Source organism: Bidens hawaiensis, unplaced genomic scaffold, assembly GCF_021521415.1.
Source record: "Bidens hawaiensis isolate Kalapana, Puna unplaced genomic scaffold, B.hawaiensis_p1.1 tig00007678_1, whole genome shotgun sequence".
Lineage (NCBI taxonomy): Eukaryota > Viridiplantae > Streptophyta > Magnoliopsida > Asterales > Asteraceae > Bidens > Bidens hawaiensis.
In genome coordinates this window covers 926,190-943,814 of record NW_027491534.1, presented here as the reverse complement: position 1 = coordinate 943,814, position 17,625 = coordinate 926,190, and the positions used below count along the sequence as shown (strand labels likewise).

The 17,625-nt window shown below is 32.6% G+C and overlaps 2 protein-coding genes across 3 annotated transcripts; one reads left to right on the top strand and one right to left on the bottom strand.

Moving 5' to 3' along the window:
- The first annotated feature begins 7,490 nt into the window (after positions 1 to 7,490).
- On the top strand, positions 7,491 to 10,311 carry LOC143635742 (receptor-like protein 6). The gene has a single exon (XM_077103499.1). It carries the CDS (start codon positions 7,491 to 7,493, stop codon positions 10,281 to 10,283), a length of 2,793 nt encoding a protein of 930 aa, XP_076959614.1. The 3' UTR covers positions 10,284 to 10,311.
- Positions 10,312 to 11,897: 1,586 nt separating this feature from the next.
- Positions 11,898 to 17,331, bottom strand: LOC143635745 (uncharacterized). Of its 2 annotated transcripts, none has more exons than XM_077103502.1 (7): positions 17,207 to 17,331; positions 16,341 to 16,421; positions 16,183 to 16,257; positions 15,954 to 15,998; positions 15,074 to 15,163; positions 14,256 to 14,357; positions 11,898 to 12,383 (listed from the first exon to the last, which is right to left on the bottom strand). In XM_077103502.1, the coding sequence occupies exons 1-7, from the start codon at positions 17,300 to 17,302 to the stop codon at positions 12,198 to 12,200; spliced, it is 675 nt and encodes a 224-aa protein (XP_076959617.1). In that variant the 5' UTR covers positions 17,303 to 17,331; the 3' UTR covers positions 11,898 to 12,197. The 2 variants fall into 2 exon arrangements, with proteins under 2 accessions (XP_076959617.1, XP_076959618.1); XM_077103503.1 differs by having other exon boundaries at positions 16,341 to 16,411; positions 17,207 to 17,329.
- Positions 17,332 to 17,625: the final 294 nt, after the last annotated feature.

Here is a 17,625-nt window from a genome sequence, read left to right as displayed (position 1 = left end):
CTTTGATGTATAACATTATGCTTAATATTGGTTAAACTTTCATAGTATCACCTTGATTTATAATGATTCTCAATTAAAGTTTGATAATATTGGTTAAACATGTGATCAGTTTATAAAAAGTAAAGGTTATATTGTAATTATCACTTGATAAGGAATGTTAAAATACTATTAAAGATACACCAAGTGTTGATCTTGACGATAAGCCGGGTAACTACTACTCTTGTGAGGCATTGGATAATAAACTTTAAAAGAGACACAAAGTACTGAGCTTGATGATAAGCCGGGGACTGCCATTCTTGTAAGAGATTGGTTGGAAAAAAAAACATAAATCCTAATATGAGCATGGACCAAATGAAGTATTAATAGTAATTGATAATTTTAAAATGGGAATGTTGACAATGTTGTGAAAATGGATTGTTGATGTTAATCCACTAAAATCGGTTAATTACTTGTCAAGTGAGTATGCAACGTAACCTATTTTTAAAAACACAACATCAAAACCTTCTCAATCTCTACAACAAATCATTCACACATTTTTCTTACGAAATACACAACCAATATATATCCATTCAACCATTCAAGCCTCTGTTTTGGTCAATTCTCATCTCAGCAACCCGACTCATGTAATCCATGACAGAACACCACCCAATCAATGCAACCGACCCCTCAATACCCGAACTCGGTCGATGTTAATTTCGACACGCACTTGATGGCATACATATACATGTTAGGTGGCGGTGTTCATAAACTGAGCATGATGGCCCGCTTTTATAATCCGAGCATGATTGTCAACTCTCAACCCGAGGAAAACGAGACGGTGTCGGAGACACAAGCCGAGACGGAGACTTGTTCCGGGCCGAGCCAACGAGGAAAACGTGAACATGGGATAAAGCACACAAAGAAACTCCCCAGCGAACCTCGGACTAGAAAGCAAAATATACCATGGACACCAGACGAGCATGATCAACTTGCACGGGCGTGGCTCACGATATCAGAAGATCCCGAATGTGGTAAGTGTTTAAAATTATTTTTATTCTTTTATTTTCTTTATGTTTAATAATAATGTTAAATTTGTAGTGATATTTTTTTAATTTTTTCTTGTAACGAATTATCAAGCGAATGTGTTTTGGAAAAAAGTATTGTTGAACTCTTTTATGAACTTGTGTCGGGAAAAAGATTCTATGTTGTCAAAATTAACCAACATAAACACCAAATGCCAACTTTTTCATACGGTCTACGGTCGGAATAAAGAGGCGTGGGGTAGCGGCATTGGTGATGCAGAGATCATTAACAAGTCATTGATAGAGTATTAAAGCAGGTCTGAGAGTTTCAATTACATGAACTGTCAGAATCGTACAAAGGATCACCCTAAGTGGGACCTCGTAACCCCCCGTCAACTCCGGAAGTCATAGGCCATCAAAAAGGTCTAAAACCTCGTCTTCAGTTGATCCAGATACGTCGAGGTCCGATGCTCGAAACTTCAACCTTCAACGATAATAAACTTGAGCATGTTATTGAGGATGCTTTCAAGATGCCTCAACTTGGGGGGGGGGGGGGGGGGTGAAAGTTGAAAGGGGTGGGGTCGTAGGCGGCGACGGGTGTCGACATGATAAAATAGTTCGACGAATTGAACCGCCGACTCTAAGATATACGCAACCTTGGTTATGAGCATCTTCAATTCTATAAGGAGGTCACTGAGGTCCTAAAGTGAGGCAAATTGACACATGTCTTGAAGTTTTAATAAGAAAGCTCTTCGAAACCGACCCAAAAGTCCAGCATCTAGTTAAAAAGAGAACAAATGACATATTTAAAAAATACAACCTTTAGTAATTTTTATTTGTTTTATGTTTTTTTCTTAGTATTTTTACTTTTTATTTTAATGTAGTTTTTTTTAATTAAAGTAGGTTTTCATTTTACTGTAATTTTTTATCTAATAAAATATTATTTGTTTAATTTTTATTAAAAAAATTATAAATGCAACATAGGAAAAAAAAAATAATTGAGTGATGATGAATTAGCGGAGAGTTTTTGCTACATCACATAATATATAAGATAAGGATTGCGAGTTTTGACTACTTATTTTCTAACCTTAAATTTAAGGGTTTCTTACATATATATATATATCCTTTTACGAAGATGCATTATATTTATTCAACCCTTAAAATTAAATTACATATTTCCCTAATCTTATTATTATAATAAGAACTTATCAAATTACCTTTTTTAACTCCTATCAAACTAAACAAACCCTCAGGTTGTTTCATTCAAAAAAGTTCTTCCTCCCATCCATCGTTCCACCTGCATGCTCAACCGGTACCGACGATGAATCCTACCCGACGACATTTTTCCACCTGCAATTCAAGATTAGGGACGGTGGAATCAGACGATGGTGGTTGAGAACGGCCAGGAGAGATAGGCTACGGTTTCTGGTATGGTGGTAGCTAGTAGAGGCGGTTTGCGATGGGTTTCTATGGCGGTGAACACCGGAGATGATGAAGATGGTTAACAGTTAACAGTCGGTGGTTGAGATGCGTGTACAGTGGAGAATGATAGACGGTGGTTGTGATTGTTGGTGGTGGAATGGTGAATTGTGGTGGACTTGTGAGGTTTAATATCACAATTTCATGGTGATTTGGTTTTCGTGGGTGTTGGAACTTGGAAGACATTGAAGTATGGTGCTGTTTTGTGGGTGTTATTTTAATTATACTTATTGAACAAAGTTAGTTCACTTATTAAAGCATTTCCGACCCACTCTCTACTATATATACAATTACGCTAAAAATCACTGGATTTTTTTTCTCTAGTTCAATTAAATAATATTTTTATATCTTTATCACCATATGTTCTCTTTCCTCCACTCGCAACTTTCAAAAAATATTAAAAATTATACGGTATGAATAGTGAAACCCCAAATTTAACTTTCTCATATAACGTTTTCTCTCTCTTTTACTCATAACCATACCATATAATTTGCAAATCCCCTCATATATTTTTAAAAAACGAGTTGAGAATGCTTTAAGATTTACAAGAGGTAGCTGTTAGATGATTAAAAAAAATTAAGGAATATGTGATGGATTGTATTAAGGGCAAAATAGTAATACAATAAAAGGCTTTTAATAAATTGGGTAAATATGTAATTATATGGTTTAAATTGGAGAAAAATATGATTGATTTGAATGGTTAGTTAAATATATAATAAATGATTTTAGTAAGAGGATATATATAAATGCTTTTAAATTTAAAAAATTTTGAATTTATGATAATTAACCTAGGCATGCTTTTATGAACTGAATTTACTTTCATATCAGTCAAGAAGTCAACCACTAAAAACGGCATCTCCACTTACCCACTAATACCATCTTCAATGGTTGGTTTTTGTTGGTTCAAACTAACTTTAACTATTGGAGTGGTTGATTCAAACCAAAATCAAAGTTTTAAGGTTTGAAAAATCAAACCATCAAAAACCATCTATTGTGGGTCTCACACATCTTTCACCACAAACATACACACACAAACATATATATATATATATATATATACACACACACACACACCCATATTTATATTTATAAAATATATTAAAATATTATACATATAAATAGTTTTATATTTATTTCAAAAATGATGCATTTTTTGTTTGTTTATTTTTTATGTAACGGCTAGTTTAACGATTAAAGTATTTAACGGCTAGTTTTTTAAAAATCCCAACGATTTTATTATCTATTTTACAACGCTTAATTCGAATAAAAAAACATGACAAGAAGTATTAGAATAAAACACGTTACAAAAAGTCTTAAAAAAGGTTACAAGAGTCCTAGACATTACAAAGAATCTTAGGAAAAAAAAACGTTACAAGAAGTTCTAGCAAAAAAAAAAGAAAAAGAAACCGTTACAAGAAGTCCTACTTATCCAACCCGTGTTTCGCCATTAATTTAAATAAAAGTTATAAAATTAAATATTTAATAGTATTGCGAAATTCTTATTTAAAATAAATGTTAAAGTAAGTGATGATGTAGAAATGTAAAGATGGTTTGAGAAGGTGTATTGTTTAAGTAAAAATATGATTTTTTAAAAAGCTGATGTGACAGTAATGTTGCTGGTTTGAACCAAAAACAAAATGTTAAAGATAGTCTAATTCTCTGTCTACACATCCATTTCTAAAAGTGCCAGTGCAGTTTTCCAAACGCAGCGTGAATTACGTAACTTTCAATATGTCCCTTCTTTTATAAATAGAATCCTGTCCCATCAAAATTCAAATCATGTCGTCCCCTCTATGTTTGGAGTTCGAGGCATGTTTTTTAACTCATCGGCTCCCCGTCATGTTAATTCAAAACTCGTCGTCTCATCGCCATGTTAGCTCAAAACCCGTTGCCTCCCCGCCATATTAGCTCAGAACTCGTCGCTTCCCCACCATGTTAGCTTAAATATTATATCTAAACAAGATACACATAAAATAATTTTGATAACATGCATGAATTTTTTTAATCATGTTATTATCCAAAATCAAATATATACAAAAATTTAAAAAACAATAAAATTAAAAATATTTAAATATTTTTAAATTATTTTAGAATCCATGTTTTTAGTAAAAATAGATTTGTTATTGAAAACTTTGTGATTCCGAGTTCTCTGTATACATACGATGGGGTCAACCAAAAGAATGTTGTTGAAAAAAAAACGTTTACCCTGGAAAAAAATGTGTTGTTTTTAAAAGTATTATTAAAATATAGTTTTTGAAAAAGTAGATTATCTCTCACGTAGAATCTGTTTGATACGAAGGATTGTAAAAAAAATAAGGGAATGAAATGAACAATAAAATAAATGAATTACTATTATCTTATTGTCTTGTTTGATTATCATATACGAATAAAATAAATTATTAGTTTATTATTATTTCTTTATTAAATAGTAAACTACAAACACATGATATTTTTATCAACTAATAGAGCGGTAATAACATAATATGATATAATAATAAATTATAATTTAATCTACCTATTCTAATAAAGTAAAATAAATGAAGATACTTGTCATGTTTTGGTTAATTCTCACAATTTTTTCCCCTCCAAAACTAATATACCCTAATATATGTAATAAATCAATAATTATTCACTTTCCTTTTACATTATATTTATATAATATCTATATATTTTTATAAATATAAATATTAACATATTATTTTACTATATATTTCAAAATACCTGGTGAATTCCAAAAATCAATAATAAATCATGTTTCTCATATGAAAATTGTTTTGGAATTTTTTGTGGAAGTAAAATTTGATTTTATGGGTCAAAAGTTGGTAAATAGATTATTTGTTACAAGTTAACTACATTTATGTCAAATTTTGTTACGGGTCAAAAATGAAAATTTTGACTATTTTTAAAAGTTTGAGAATGCAAAATAGATTTATCGATAAATTTGTTATGGGTTCAAAGTATTGACTTTAAAATGTCAAAGTATAAAAGTTAGAATTTTAAACATGATTTGGGTTTCAAGTTTATTTTTAAGGGCATTTTTTGAAATGATCAAAATGTTCGGGATATGGCAAATTGACAATTTTTCCTTCAACTATTAAAACTTAAGAAAAGATTGCGAACACTTTCGACATGCCACCCCCATACCTATCAATGCTTCTAACTTTTATCAAATTTTAAATATTTATGCCAACATTAATTTTTCCTTCAATGATGAACAGAACGTTGTATGGGAAGCATGTCATGCAAAACTATGCTCAAATGAAACAAAAGATTCACAAAATTGAATGGGTTAACATATTATTTTTTATGTTGTCATTATGACAAAGTCGAGAAGCCCTCTGAAACTTATCAAAATTTTTTTTATGGTGTAGCTCAAAAAAACATAGTTTTAGAAGAACATCCATTGTTACAATTTAATATCGTACTTTCTTTTGATGTGTAGTAAATTGATAAATATATCAATAAAGGTAACGCCTCTTTTTGTATTTAGACTGAGTGGTTAAAACTACTATCGTATGAGAAATCTTATTTTCGAAATTGGTTCATAATAAAAATTCTTTCAATTATACATATATGACACCGAGAATTAATTTTTCAATAGAAAGAATTCTCGGATACGATTTTGCACGGACATTTTTTTTATTAAGTCCCTTTTTTAAAACCATTTTGTGATATAAATAAAATCAATTTATGTATACATTGTATAGATACAAACATAGATGTAATACATTTTTTTTCATATACGCCATGTAATTATTTGTTTTACTTATAATTTTATAATTTGAATTATCCCGTGTGTAACACGGGCTCTAAAACTAGTAATAGTTATATTATAATAAAATAATAATAATTATATAATAATCTTGATAATAATAACAAAACATTATTATTATTATTATTATTATTAGGTAAATTGGAAATAAATAATCCTAACTTTTGTATATTAACTTATAATAATCCAACCTTTAAAAATCACTATCAACCTTTCAATTATTTTTGTCTCAATGGTCCTCTATTAAAAAACACTTGTCGTTGCTGCTGTTACGCTTTTTTTCCGAGTTTCAAATCGATGTTTTAGGGCTTTTGATTGGAAGAATAGTACGAGTCAACTAATGTAAAACTTATTTCAAAATGATGTGATGTTTAATATTTTCGAAACAGGTTTTCTATTATTATTTTTGGAAGCGGACTTTTATTTTTTATATGTAAAAATGAACTTAGTGATCACTTTCCCACCGACATTACTTTTTTATTGGTTTATTTTTGAAAATTCATAGATCTAGTGAGACATAAGTTTACCTTTTATAACTACGATTTTTTTTCCAGTATGTTTGACTGGAATTAAGTTTGCTTTTTGCTTAATCTTTTTCAAACATATAAGTTGATTAGTTTGAGAACCGCGCATTACACGGGTAATTGATTAAAAAATAATATTTAATTATTAAGCGAAATAAAAAAAAAAAAAAACAATAAGTTATCATGCATTTTAAGAGACAACCGTTGTAAAATAGTGTTTAAAACAATCTAGATATTTATTTAGTTATTTGCATCCTTCAAATGAGTATTTAATAGTTAATCATTAACAAATAAATGGTAATGAAAGATTTTAGAGATTTAGTTGGTTTTAAATTGTGAGGATCAATATGGGAGTTACAATTGACAAAACATTGTAATTTTTTATTAAAGAGTATAGATTATATAATTGTTGGATAGCAACAAATGGGTCGCCTATGCACGGTCGATCTCTTATTCATAAAACTCTTTGTTTTATTTTTGTAATGGCGAATCCATACTCCCTAAAGTCTACTCTGTAATTCATATAATACCCGTTTTGTAAGACTGAAACTTGCACCAATTTGTAGGTAGTAAAGTAGTGGGTCTATCTCTCCAATAAGTTAACGGACCATAATTATCTCCATTTAATAGGTCAAGTCTCCAACACTAATCAACGAAAGTTTAACTATATATAATAAACATATATTCATCTTCTACACATCATTCTTAAACAACATGACAAAATTTGTTCATGTGTTTATGTTGATACTGGTACTACATGTACGCAAATCTGCCTTAGCCAATAGCTTTTCTTCACTGAGCCTTGCTGATGAGTGCTCTCTGTTATTCCAATTCAAAAAGAACATGTCTATTGGCAATTACTCAAAGGTTGCTTCATGGAACCTCAACGGATCAAATGGTGCCAGAAGTTGCTGCGTATGGGACGGGGTTGAGTGCAGGCTTGGTCATGTGATCGGACTTGACCTGAGCAGCAGTTTTCTCTATGGCCCCATCTCCTCCAACAGCATTCTTTTCAAACTAATTCACCTTCGTACACTAAACCTTGCGGATAATGATTTCCGTTCCTCTCAAGTTCCTTCTGGAATTGGACGACTCGTACGGTTAGAAAATCTTAATCTCTCACATTCTTTCTTCAGTCGGGTGGTCCCAAAAGAAATCTCACATCTCATGAATTTGGCTTCCTTGGATCTCTCAAGAAACTATGGGTTAAAGCTGCATAGTTATGACTTCCAAAATCTAGTTCAAAACGCAAGCGAGACTCTACGAGTACTCCATCTCGCAGGGATCAACATTGAGTCCAAAATACCAGCTTCAATTGGTAATCTCACACAATTGTATATATTGGATTTAAGTAGCTGCACCTTCACAGGGACTCTACCAGCATCTGTAAGTAACCTGACACAGCTTACTGTTCTGGATCTAAGTTATACTTACATTTCAGGAACTTTTACACCTTTTGTCAGCCTATTAAACCTCTATTATTTAAACCTCAAACGTAACGGCATGATCGGTCAATTACCAACCTCACTTACGAATTTAACACACCTTACTGTTCTTGATCTTTCTGATAATGAGTTCACAGGTAGCCTTCCCTCTTTAGAAAGCTGTTCAAATCTCGCATATTTGTCCCTCTCCGGAAATAATTTCGATAGATGGAAGCTGCCTGATTGGCTTGGTAAGCTAAAGAAGATCACTTTCTTGAATCTTGCTGATGCCAACCTGTATGGTCAAATTCCATCATCATTTCCTAATCTGACCCTAGTTGAATATTTATTCCTTTCACTCAATCAATTAGAAGGACAACTTCCAAGCTCATTTCAAAATTTCCAAAAACTAGAATTGTTTTATTTGTTTGATAACAAAGTCACTGTGGACTTTTATCTTTTTCTTTCTCTTAAGAAACTTCAAATTTTGTGCCTAAGTGGAAACAATATCACACTTTTAGACATAGATGATAGACACACAAATGAAACTCAACCAAAGTTCATATATTTATGGCTGGCATCCTGTAATTTGAAAGTCTTTCCTAAATTTCTTTGGTTCCAACATCAACTGAAGGTATTGAACCTTGATAACAATGAAATTGAGGGTCTGATACCCGGATGGATTTGGAACGTTAGCAGGGGAACATTGAGTGATCTTTCACTAGCTCAAAATCTCCTAGTGGGCTTTGAGCAACACGTTGTTCCTCAGGTTGGTTTACAGTCACTCGTACTAAGTCACAACATGCTGACCGGAGAAATTCCACCATCCATATGTAACTTGTTGAATCTTTGGTCGCTTGATATGTCATACAACAACATTACTACCTCGGTTCCTACATGTTTGGGGAAGTTAATCAATTCTAATTTGTTAGTCTTGAATCTTAGAAGCAACAGTTTGCAAGGAACCATTCCCAACATATTCACCTATGAAAGTAAGCTTCGGATGATTGATTTAAGCAAAAATAAATTAGACGGGCCATTACCTAGATCATTGGAGAACTGTGAATCACTCGAGATCCTGGATCTTAGAAGAAACGCTTTGCAAGGAACCATTCCCAACATATTCTTCAATAAAAGTAAGCTTCAGATGATTGATTTAAGTGAAAACAAATTGGAGGGGCCATTACCCGGATCATTGGAGAACTGTGAATCACTCGAGATCCTGGATCTTGGACGTAACTTAATAGAGGACATGTTCCCATTCTGGTTGGGAACACTTCCAGAGCTACAGGTTCTCATTCTCAGGTTCAACAAATTTCATGGTATTATTAGCATACCAAGTAATATTAAAGTCAGCTTCCCTAAATTGCACATCATTGACTTGTCATACAACTCATTTTCTGGTTATTTGCCTAATCAGTATTTTTGTTATTGGTTAGAAATGAAGGAGACCAATGAAAATGCAACATATATGTATTTCTCCATACAGCTTACTAACAAAGGTGTAATGATGGAATATGTGAAGATTATTAACACTTTCTTTGCAATTGATCTCTCAAGTAACATGTTTAGAGGGAAGATTCCTGAGTCTATCAACACCCTCGGTGGTCTTCAGTCGCTCAATCTTTCTAATAATGAGTTGTGTGGTATCATCCCACCATCCATGAGGAATCTCATCCGTCTTGAATCACTGGATCTTTCTAATAACAAGCTCTCCGGTGCGATACCACAAGACTTGGTACAACTGCATTTCCTTGAAGTCTTAAATGTATCGAACAACAACCTCACTGGATCAATACCACAAGGTAAACAGTTCGCGACCTTTTCAAACAATTCTTACGTGGGAAACCGGGCGTTATGTGGCTACCCTTTATCCAGTAAATGTGAGGATTCAAAAGCATCAAAGCCTCCAAAAGTTTCATTGGAAGAAGATACCGAGCCTGGCTTCCCACATGGAATAGATTGGATTGTCATACTTATCGGTGTTGTAAGCGGGCTAGTGATAGGATTGATTTGCGGGGATTATCTAACGACAAGGTGTTACATGTGGTTTCTCCTAGGATTCAGAAAACGAAGATGGTGAACCTTTTTCATAATGAATTGAAAGTTGTAGCCGCTGTGTTTGAGGCAACAAGTGCAATGGAAATGGTGATATGCAAATAAAAAAAAAGAAAATTGGAGGTCTTATTCTAGTTCTTCTAACTAAAAAATAAAATAAAATAAATAGAGGTTAATCAATGTCCCATTAATAATCTAAATTGACCATTCAATAAAAAGGTAACGTGCTCCCTTATTTAATATCTGAAAGACAATCCACGCCCCCTACCATCTTAATTATTTGCTATATACATACAAAATAAAGACATTATTATGTTATATGTTAACTTTTTAAGGTTTTCTTATTCATCAAAATATATCCTTTACGTTTTTTTTAACGGCCAACGAATCAATCCTGGCTACCCAGGATAACCAAATGGCTACGGTTGTAAACGAATCGAATGTTCAATGAAGGAAGTTCGTTTGCATTCATTTATTTAATCAATGAACAAACACAAACAAAAAATTGTGCTCATTTAGTTAAATGACCAGAGGTTGTGTTCATTTATTGTTCGTGAACGTTCGATAATGTGTTCATTTATGTTCGTTTATTTATACTGTTAGTTAAAGGTTTGTTTTATATATTTTTTTAATATTTTATTAGTAATAACTAAACTAACATTTAGATTTTATAATGTCATTGTTTTGTTTAGTTTGTTTCGTTAATGGTTTGTTTTATAAAGTATTGCTTTGACTAACAACAAATCTAACTTGTGTTTAGCTGGCATTATAAGAATAAAACCATCGACCGGGGATGATTATGTTTTTTACTACTACTACTACTACTACTACTATTACTATTATTATTATTATTATTATTATTATCTCAAGCGCTTACTTTATATTTAATAAAGGTATATGATGTTTTAGATTTAGAATGTTGTTTTTTTCTTTAACAATACATGCTCGTTTGCGTTTGTGAACAAGTTCAATTCCTTAACGAACAAACATGAACAAATTATCCGGTGAGTTAGCGTTCATGAACAGGTTTAATGCTAAACGAACGAACATGAACAAGGCTTAGTCCGGTTCGGTTTGTTTACAGACCTATCAATGGCAAAGGCGACCTCATACCGCCTTCATTGGAGATAGCGTTGGTAGCTAAGCCCACCATCTCCAGTTCCGGCAAGCTCGCCGCCCAAAGGCCCACTGCGATAAAACCCTGTTGGGATCAGATTTGAGCTTAAGATCTTGCATTCTCAGGCCCAAATCTCCACTTCCCCTCCAAATTCAATTGAGCTAAAGGGCTATCTTTAACGTCTACTCAAGTGTTTTTAATTCTAAACAAATTATCAAATCCATGTTTCATTCTCCAATGACTTTGCGAGACCAAAATTTTGATGGTGGAGTTTTGGCAAGGACATGTCGAGTTTGATAGAATTTACTAGATAGGTATTCGAGGAGTTCCTTTGTATTCGCAGGAGAACCACTTTCGAGGAAGTTATCTTCCTTCCTGAGAAGCGTGATTAAGGGTGGTAACTTGGCTTTTAATAGGATTGGTGGACACTCAGGGTATTAAAGAAACAATTGAGTATCATTGCCCAAACAAAAATTAAAAAACATTATGTATACTTGCATTATCTTACATAATACAAACACTGCAACTTGCAATGAAGACAAAAAAAATTTATCAAATTCAAAAGGAACCCATATGCTTGCATATACTAAAACTAGAGGAAATATATCTTGCCTTCAGTTATTATTTATAGATGTAACTTATTACGGTTGATGGTTTTTTAAGTTACAAACCACGTAACGCATATTGCCAAATTTCCCAAACCAAAACCGAAAAACCTTGTTCAGTTGCGTTTGTGGTTTATTTTAACAAGTCAACCTGTGGTCATAATTAAGAAACATTTTGACTTTATGAACCTAGTTGACTATTTGCCACAAAAAAAGGTCAAAGATAATCCATAGGAAGATCCCAGTCTTCTTGAGTGTTGTCAATGGTTTTTTCCCTGGGTCTTGGGTTCCCGGGTCCTGGCCTTTTTCTTCTGCCCTTTCGGTATTCAGATCGTTCTTCAAGGTCGGAATAATAATCAAGATCATCCATAGATGAATTCGTTCTTTGGGCATCCCAGAAACCCTAAATTTATGCACAAGATTTTCAAGTCGTTATATTATTGTGGCAAAAAATTCACACCCAAGATTGTATCTCACTTGTCTATATAGTTGTTTATGAGCATGGTTGTAAACAAGCCAAGCTACTCGCGACCCAACTATGTATATTTATATAAATAGTTGAATCAAGCTTGTTTAAGCTTGACTCGCTAAGAGCTTGAATCAATTGAGTCAAGCTTAAACGAGCTCGAGCCTAAATTGGAGGTCGGGTTCACTTAATAAAAAATATTATTATATATAAAATTAAGCATGTGAACTTAACTAGACCTGCAAGCCAACTATTTATCCAAATATAACATTTTTTTTTATGTAATCAATATATAACTAAATACTTAATATTACTATTATGTTTAAAACTAGGATTAAAGTAGCAAAATAGTATATAGCTATAAAAGTATAATTATAAATTCTTATCAGCCGGCAGCAGTAATCCATCTCCAAATCAAGATTCAAAGTGTATTCATTATCCAGCATTCCAGCATGCGTATTACGTAATTGATTTGAGTATGTTCTTCAATTTAGGACCCTAAATACTAAATATTATTTATGCTGATATGTATTAATCCAATAATCCAATTCCACAGCCGCTGCAAGTGTTCAGTTTGAGTCGCTAAGGTGTTTTTTTTATGATATTGTTAAAGGTGAATATTTTTACACGAATTTACCTGGCCCATTCCCCGGCCTTATTTGGGTTGGATATTGGGTCAATTTGCTTTGAGCTCAAACCTGAAGACCCCGACCCGAACAACCCAAAACCGGAAGAACACCCCTACTACACAACTTAATTAAATAAACAAACAGGTAGAGCTCGAGCCCAGGCTTCACACACCGAACTTAACCAGGCCTGCGAGCCTACTATTTATATAAACATATTAACGTTTTTATATAAGCATAAACAATTAACATAATAAATATTACTATATAAAAAATAATGATAAAAACTAACAAAAAATATATATAAATAAAACAAAAAGGAAGGTCCTCTAAAAATTTGAGGTACAAGAACTAATTCATAAATTACGATCAACGATGCATACAATTATGAAAACCTAGGGATAATATGGTCTTTTGGTCACCAATCATTTGCGTTAACCTTAACCCTTAAAAGATAGTTACAAGTTTAGTCCTTCAATTTCAATCAACTTTGGTTAATTTATAGTATAGTTACACATTGCCACCTTATTTTAAAGCAACTTTCCCCACAACTTTTAAACGATCATAACTTTTTCACACGTTAATATATTGTAAAAAACATTACACCATAAAAACGGGCATTTTATTCTCTTTAATTTGAGGACTGAGGTATTGCCATAGTTTTTTTGATTTAAAAAAATAACATGTTACGTGATAGCAAGCTAGGACAGGAAAACGGGTCGGCAGGTTCCGGTCATGGGTCGCGCGTACCACGCCGCATCGCGTGGGCACCCAACTAGTCTTATAGATATAGAAGTATAATTATAAATGTGTGTATAAGTTATTATGTGTGTATATAAATAAAATAACAAATATTTAATAAATCAAAAATGAGCCAAGCTCAAGCTCAGCTCGCTTGATTCAAACGAGTCCCGCTTGAGCTTAAGGGAGCCCGGCCTTGGCTCGACTCGTACACACTCCTATTTGTGAGTGAAATAAGTTGTTCTGAATAAACAGGTTTAATAAATTTTTTATCTGAAATTTGTAACGAAATAATTTGCCAAATATGATAGCTTAACTAAAATCCATTAGCTTGACCCATTTGACACATTACAATCCAAATTGACCCACTTATAAGTGACCAGGTCGAAATAACTTTTTGTAAATATAACAATCATAAAAAAGCATTTATAGTGTTATTTACCTTAGTTAACCGTTGTATACGCGATGCTGCAGCATCATGCACAACAACTGTATCAGATACAACTTCCAGCACATCTTCAACCAGCAATGCATATGTGCTCACCTGTAATTAGTTACATTCTTGTTTAAAACAAAACGGTAGATGTGGCAAAACAGGCGGTCAGATGGAGCATCAAAAGGTTGGGGTCAGATTGGGCCGGCCCATAAAACTTTTTAATCCAATTTAATTGGACAAATATCACAGAATTTAGTAGAAGGGATACCTCAGCAATATTTAATAACATCAATGGTTAAATCGATATCAAAAATTAATTTCAAAAAGAATTTCAGCATTAGTATTATCACCAGTTCGAAAAAAGTAGCCCGTTTCACTAAGTTTCCAAACAACCCCAATTTCAAAAAAGTATAATTACCAAAACAAACCAACAAGCGATTTTGTTCTTTAAGTAATTAATTAATATGCCATATAGTAAATTGTGGCATTTGGCAAAATTAATCTTTTATGTAATTACTGACTTACTGTGCTACACTAATAAAAAATGTTACATGCGATTACATAAAATAATGTGTTACAGTTTTAGTATTTAAATTTCGAGTAATTAATGTGTTATCTTGTAAATTGCGACATTTGCCAAATTTAATATTTCAAATACTTAACGTGTTTTGTTAATAAAGACTGTTACACACGAATACGATTGCAATAAAGAAATCGTTTAACTTAACTCATCTTACCCATTTGAGATAAACATAACCCATAGCGATCCATTTATGGTATACAGGTTTCAATTACCAAAGATTAAAAAATATATATATACTTACCAAAGTTGATGGAATAATCGATATCCCAAATGAATCAAGCTCTAAAGATTCTATTGCCCCCGAGTTTATATTAAAAGTATACCCGCGCACCTAAAAACACGAGAAATCATATATTATTATTGAACTATTAAAGATAATGATTCACCTTTTCAACAATTTTAACAAAAAAAAAACAAAAAGAAAGAAAAAACGATATTCGGAAAATTTTTAAATACTATAGGTGTTTGGATTTGTGTTTTGAAATTGACAAAACTGCCTATTTGCCCTCATATTAGATATTTTTACACTTTTACTCTGGTTCCACAAGACACCTCTCTTTTTCCAGTATTTTCTGAACATTTTATCTACCAATTTCTTTAATGTAAGAAGAGTAAATTACATTTTTCGTCATTTAGCTATATAGAAAATTTTCATTTTTCGTCTTTAAACCAAGGAAATAACAGAAATTATCCTTTATGTTTGTATGTTGTAGCAGTATACATCATTTCCTGTAGCAGACGTTAATTGTTTCTGTTAAGTCATTAACTACCCTCGTGTGCATGCACATCAATGGACTTAACAGAAAAAGAACATCAACGCCCAATAGTGGAAAGAACGTAAATTGTTGCAATATACGAACATAAAGGATGACTTATTTTATTTCCTTAGTTTAAGGACAAAAAGGGAAATATACTCTTTAAATAAAGGACGAAAAATATAATTTACTCTAATAAAAATAAGTTAAATAAATAAATATCTGATCTGATTATCTGATTGTTAAGACTAAATATCTTATTCTGAACATAAAAAAAAAAAAAAAAACGCAAATCACTTTCTAAATCCTTACCATAAAAGAATGAATCAAACAATTAAAGATGATAATTGGGATAAAAAAACATACCTTTCCAATATCTCGTCGACCTGGTGTCACAACACTATATCCTACCTAAGAAATAAAAAATATATATAAATATAATCAACAATCATGTTGTGACAAAGTTGACACCAATATATTTAAATTTGTTGCCTCTTTATATATTACAATGCTTAACCCATTGCCCAATTTCACACGCTAATTGAATGAGTTAATTAATGTTAGTAAAAATGGCGAGGTTGAGCGTTGAGCATACCAGCGTTTCTAGTCCAACCAATTTAAACTCTTTATCCATCACAGTCTCATCCTCAACGAGCACAACATCGCCAACCTGTTGTCAAAGCGTAATTACATATTTAAGCCTTCTAGAGCATGGGCATTTATACCATAGTTAGAAAAAGAGAGCCCGCTTACCTGCCTTGTATCCTCTAAAAAGAACATTTCTTGTTCTCCGGATAGTAGATTTGGTCTCACTTCTACAATCACTACCATCCACTAACAGGTTGAAAATTTATCACTTATTATAACAAAAAAGAAAAAAAGGAATAGTAATAAAAAAGGTTTATGAAGTCATGAACAGAAGCATCAAAGATGTAAGGGACTCATAATCTAGATAACATAAAATGCGGTTAATACAAACAGCGCAACGCTGCAACAGCCCTACAAAAGTAGTAATAATGATAATAGTAAACTAACGCTAGCATATAATAGTGATACTAATATGGTCCTACAAGATTTGCTTGCCTAAAATTTGTGATTAGAGGATAATATTCAAAAATATATTTGAATTTTGAAGTGCAATTATCATTTGTTTCATTGAAAAAAAGTTTTTCGACCTGAACCCGTTTGGACCTGGATCCGTTCCAACCCCAACCAAAACAACCCTTTTTATATCTAACCAATTTCGACCCTAACCGGTTCTGACCCAACCCGACCCACTCGTACAAAAAACTAATGATAATAATTTGGTTTTACAAGATTTGTCTAAATCTTCAGGTCCCAAAAGCCGAGAGTGGCGTCTATGTACAGCCAAATAAGCGTATTACATATAAACCTATATATCAAGTAAGCATTTCATACGTTATGCATATTATGTTGGTATTACTACTGCGGGCCCTAACTTTGACCAATTCTTACTTGGAAACACAAGTTTAAAACTGAATTCAATTCAATTCAAACACATACTATTAATTTGGTTCCAATTGTACAGCATAATACATGAAATCTCAGCATAATAGAAGATTATAAAAAATGAGAATAGAATAGAAGTGAGTACTGACAGTGTTGGTATCGACCCAGAGCTGTGAAACAAAGCCCAGACTAGCAGCAGACTCAATACTGATGACTTGCTTAGCAATCACGTTTGATCTTTTCATCACTTCTTTCTTCCTAATAATAACCCCTCTCACTTGATTATTATTAACATCATCTTCATCATCTAATTCCCCCAATTTCATATCACAATCATCTCTAATGCTGGCCAATTCATCTCCTTCATTTTCCGTCAATTGAAGAGATTCGTGGGCATTGGGGCTCAATTCGAACTGGGTTTTGGTCGGTTCTTGTTCTTTGAAGTTCAATTCGTCGATAAATTGATGGCGGTGGTCTGGGTTTGGATTGTGACTGGTTTTTAAGGAGAATTTATAATTAGGGGGTTTATTTCTGAAGAATGAAGGTGGAAAGGAGGGGATTATTATCG

What these genes read in the sequence shown, in the direction of transcription:
- LOC143635745 (XM_077103502.1), bottom strand. Translation starts at nt 17,302, where the DNA reads ATGAAAAGATCAAACGTGATTGCTAAGCAAGTCATCAGTATTGAGTCT. An exon ending in TGGTTGGACTAGAAACGCTG is followed by an intron (nt 15,999 to 16,182) that starts GTATGCTCAACG and finishes TTTATTTCTTAG; the next exon opens with GTAGGATATAGTGTTGTGAC. An exon ending in CGATTATTCCATCAACTTTG is followed by an intron (nt 14,358 to 15,073) that starts GTAAGTATATAT and finishes AACTAATTACAG; the next exon opens with GTGAGCACATATGCATTGCT.
- LOC143635742 (XM_077103499.1), top strand. Translation starts at nt 7,491, where the DNA reads ATGACAAAATTTGTTCATGTGTTTATGTTGATACTGGTACTACATGTA.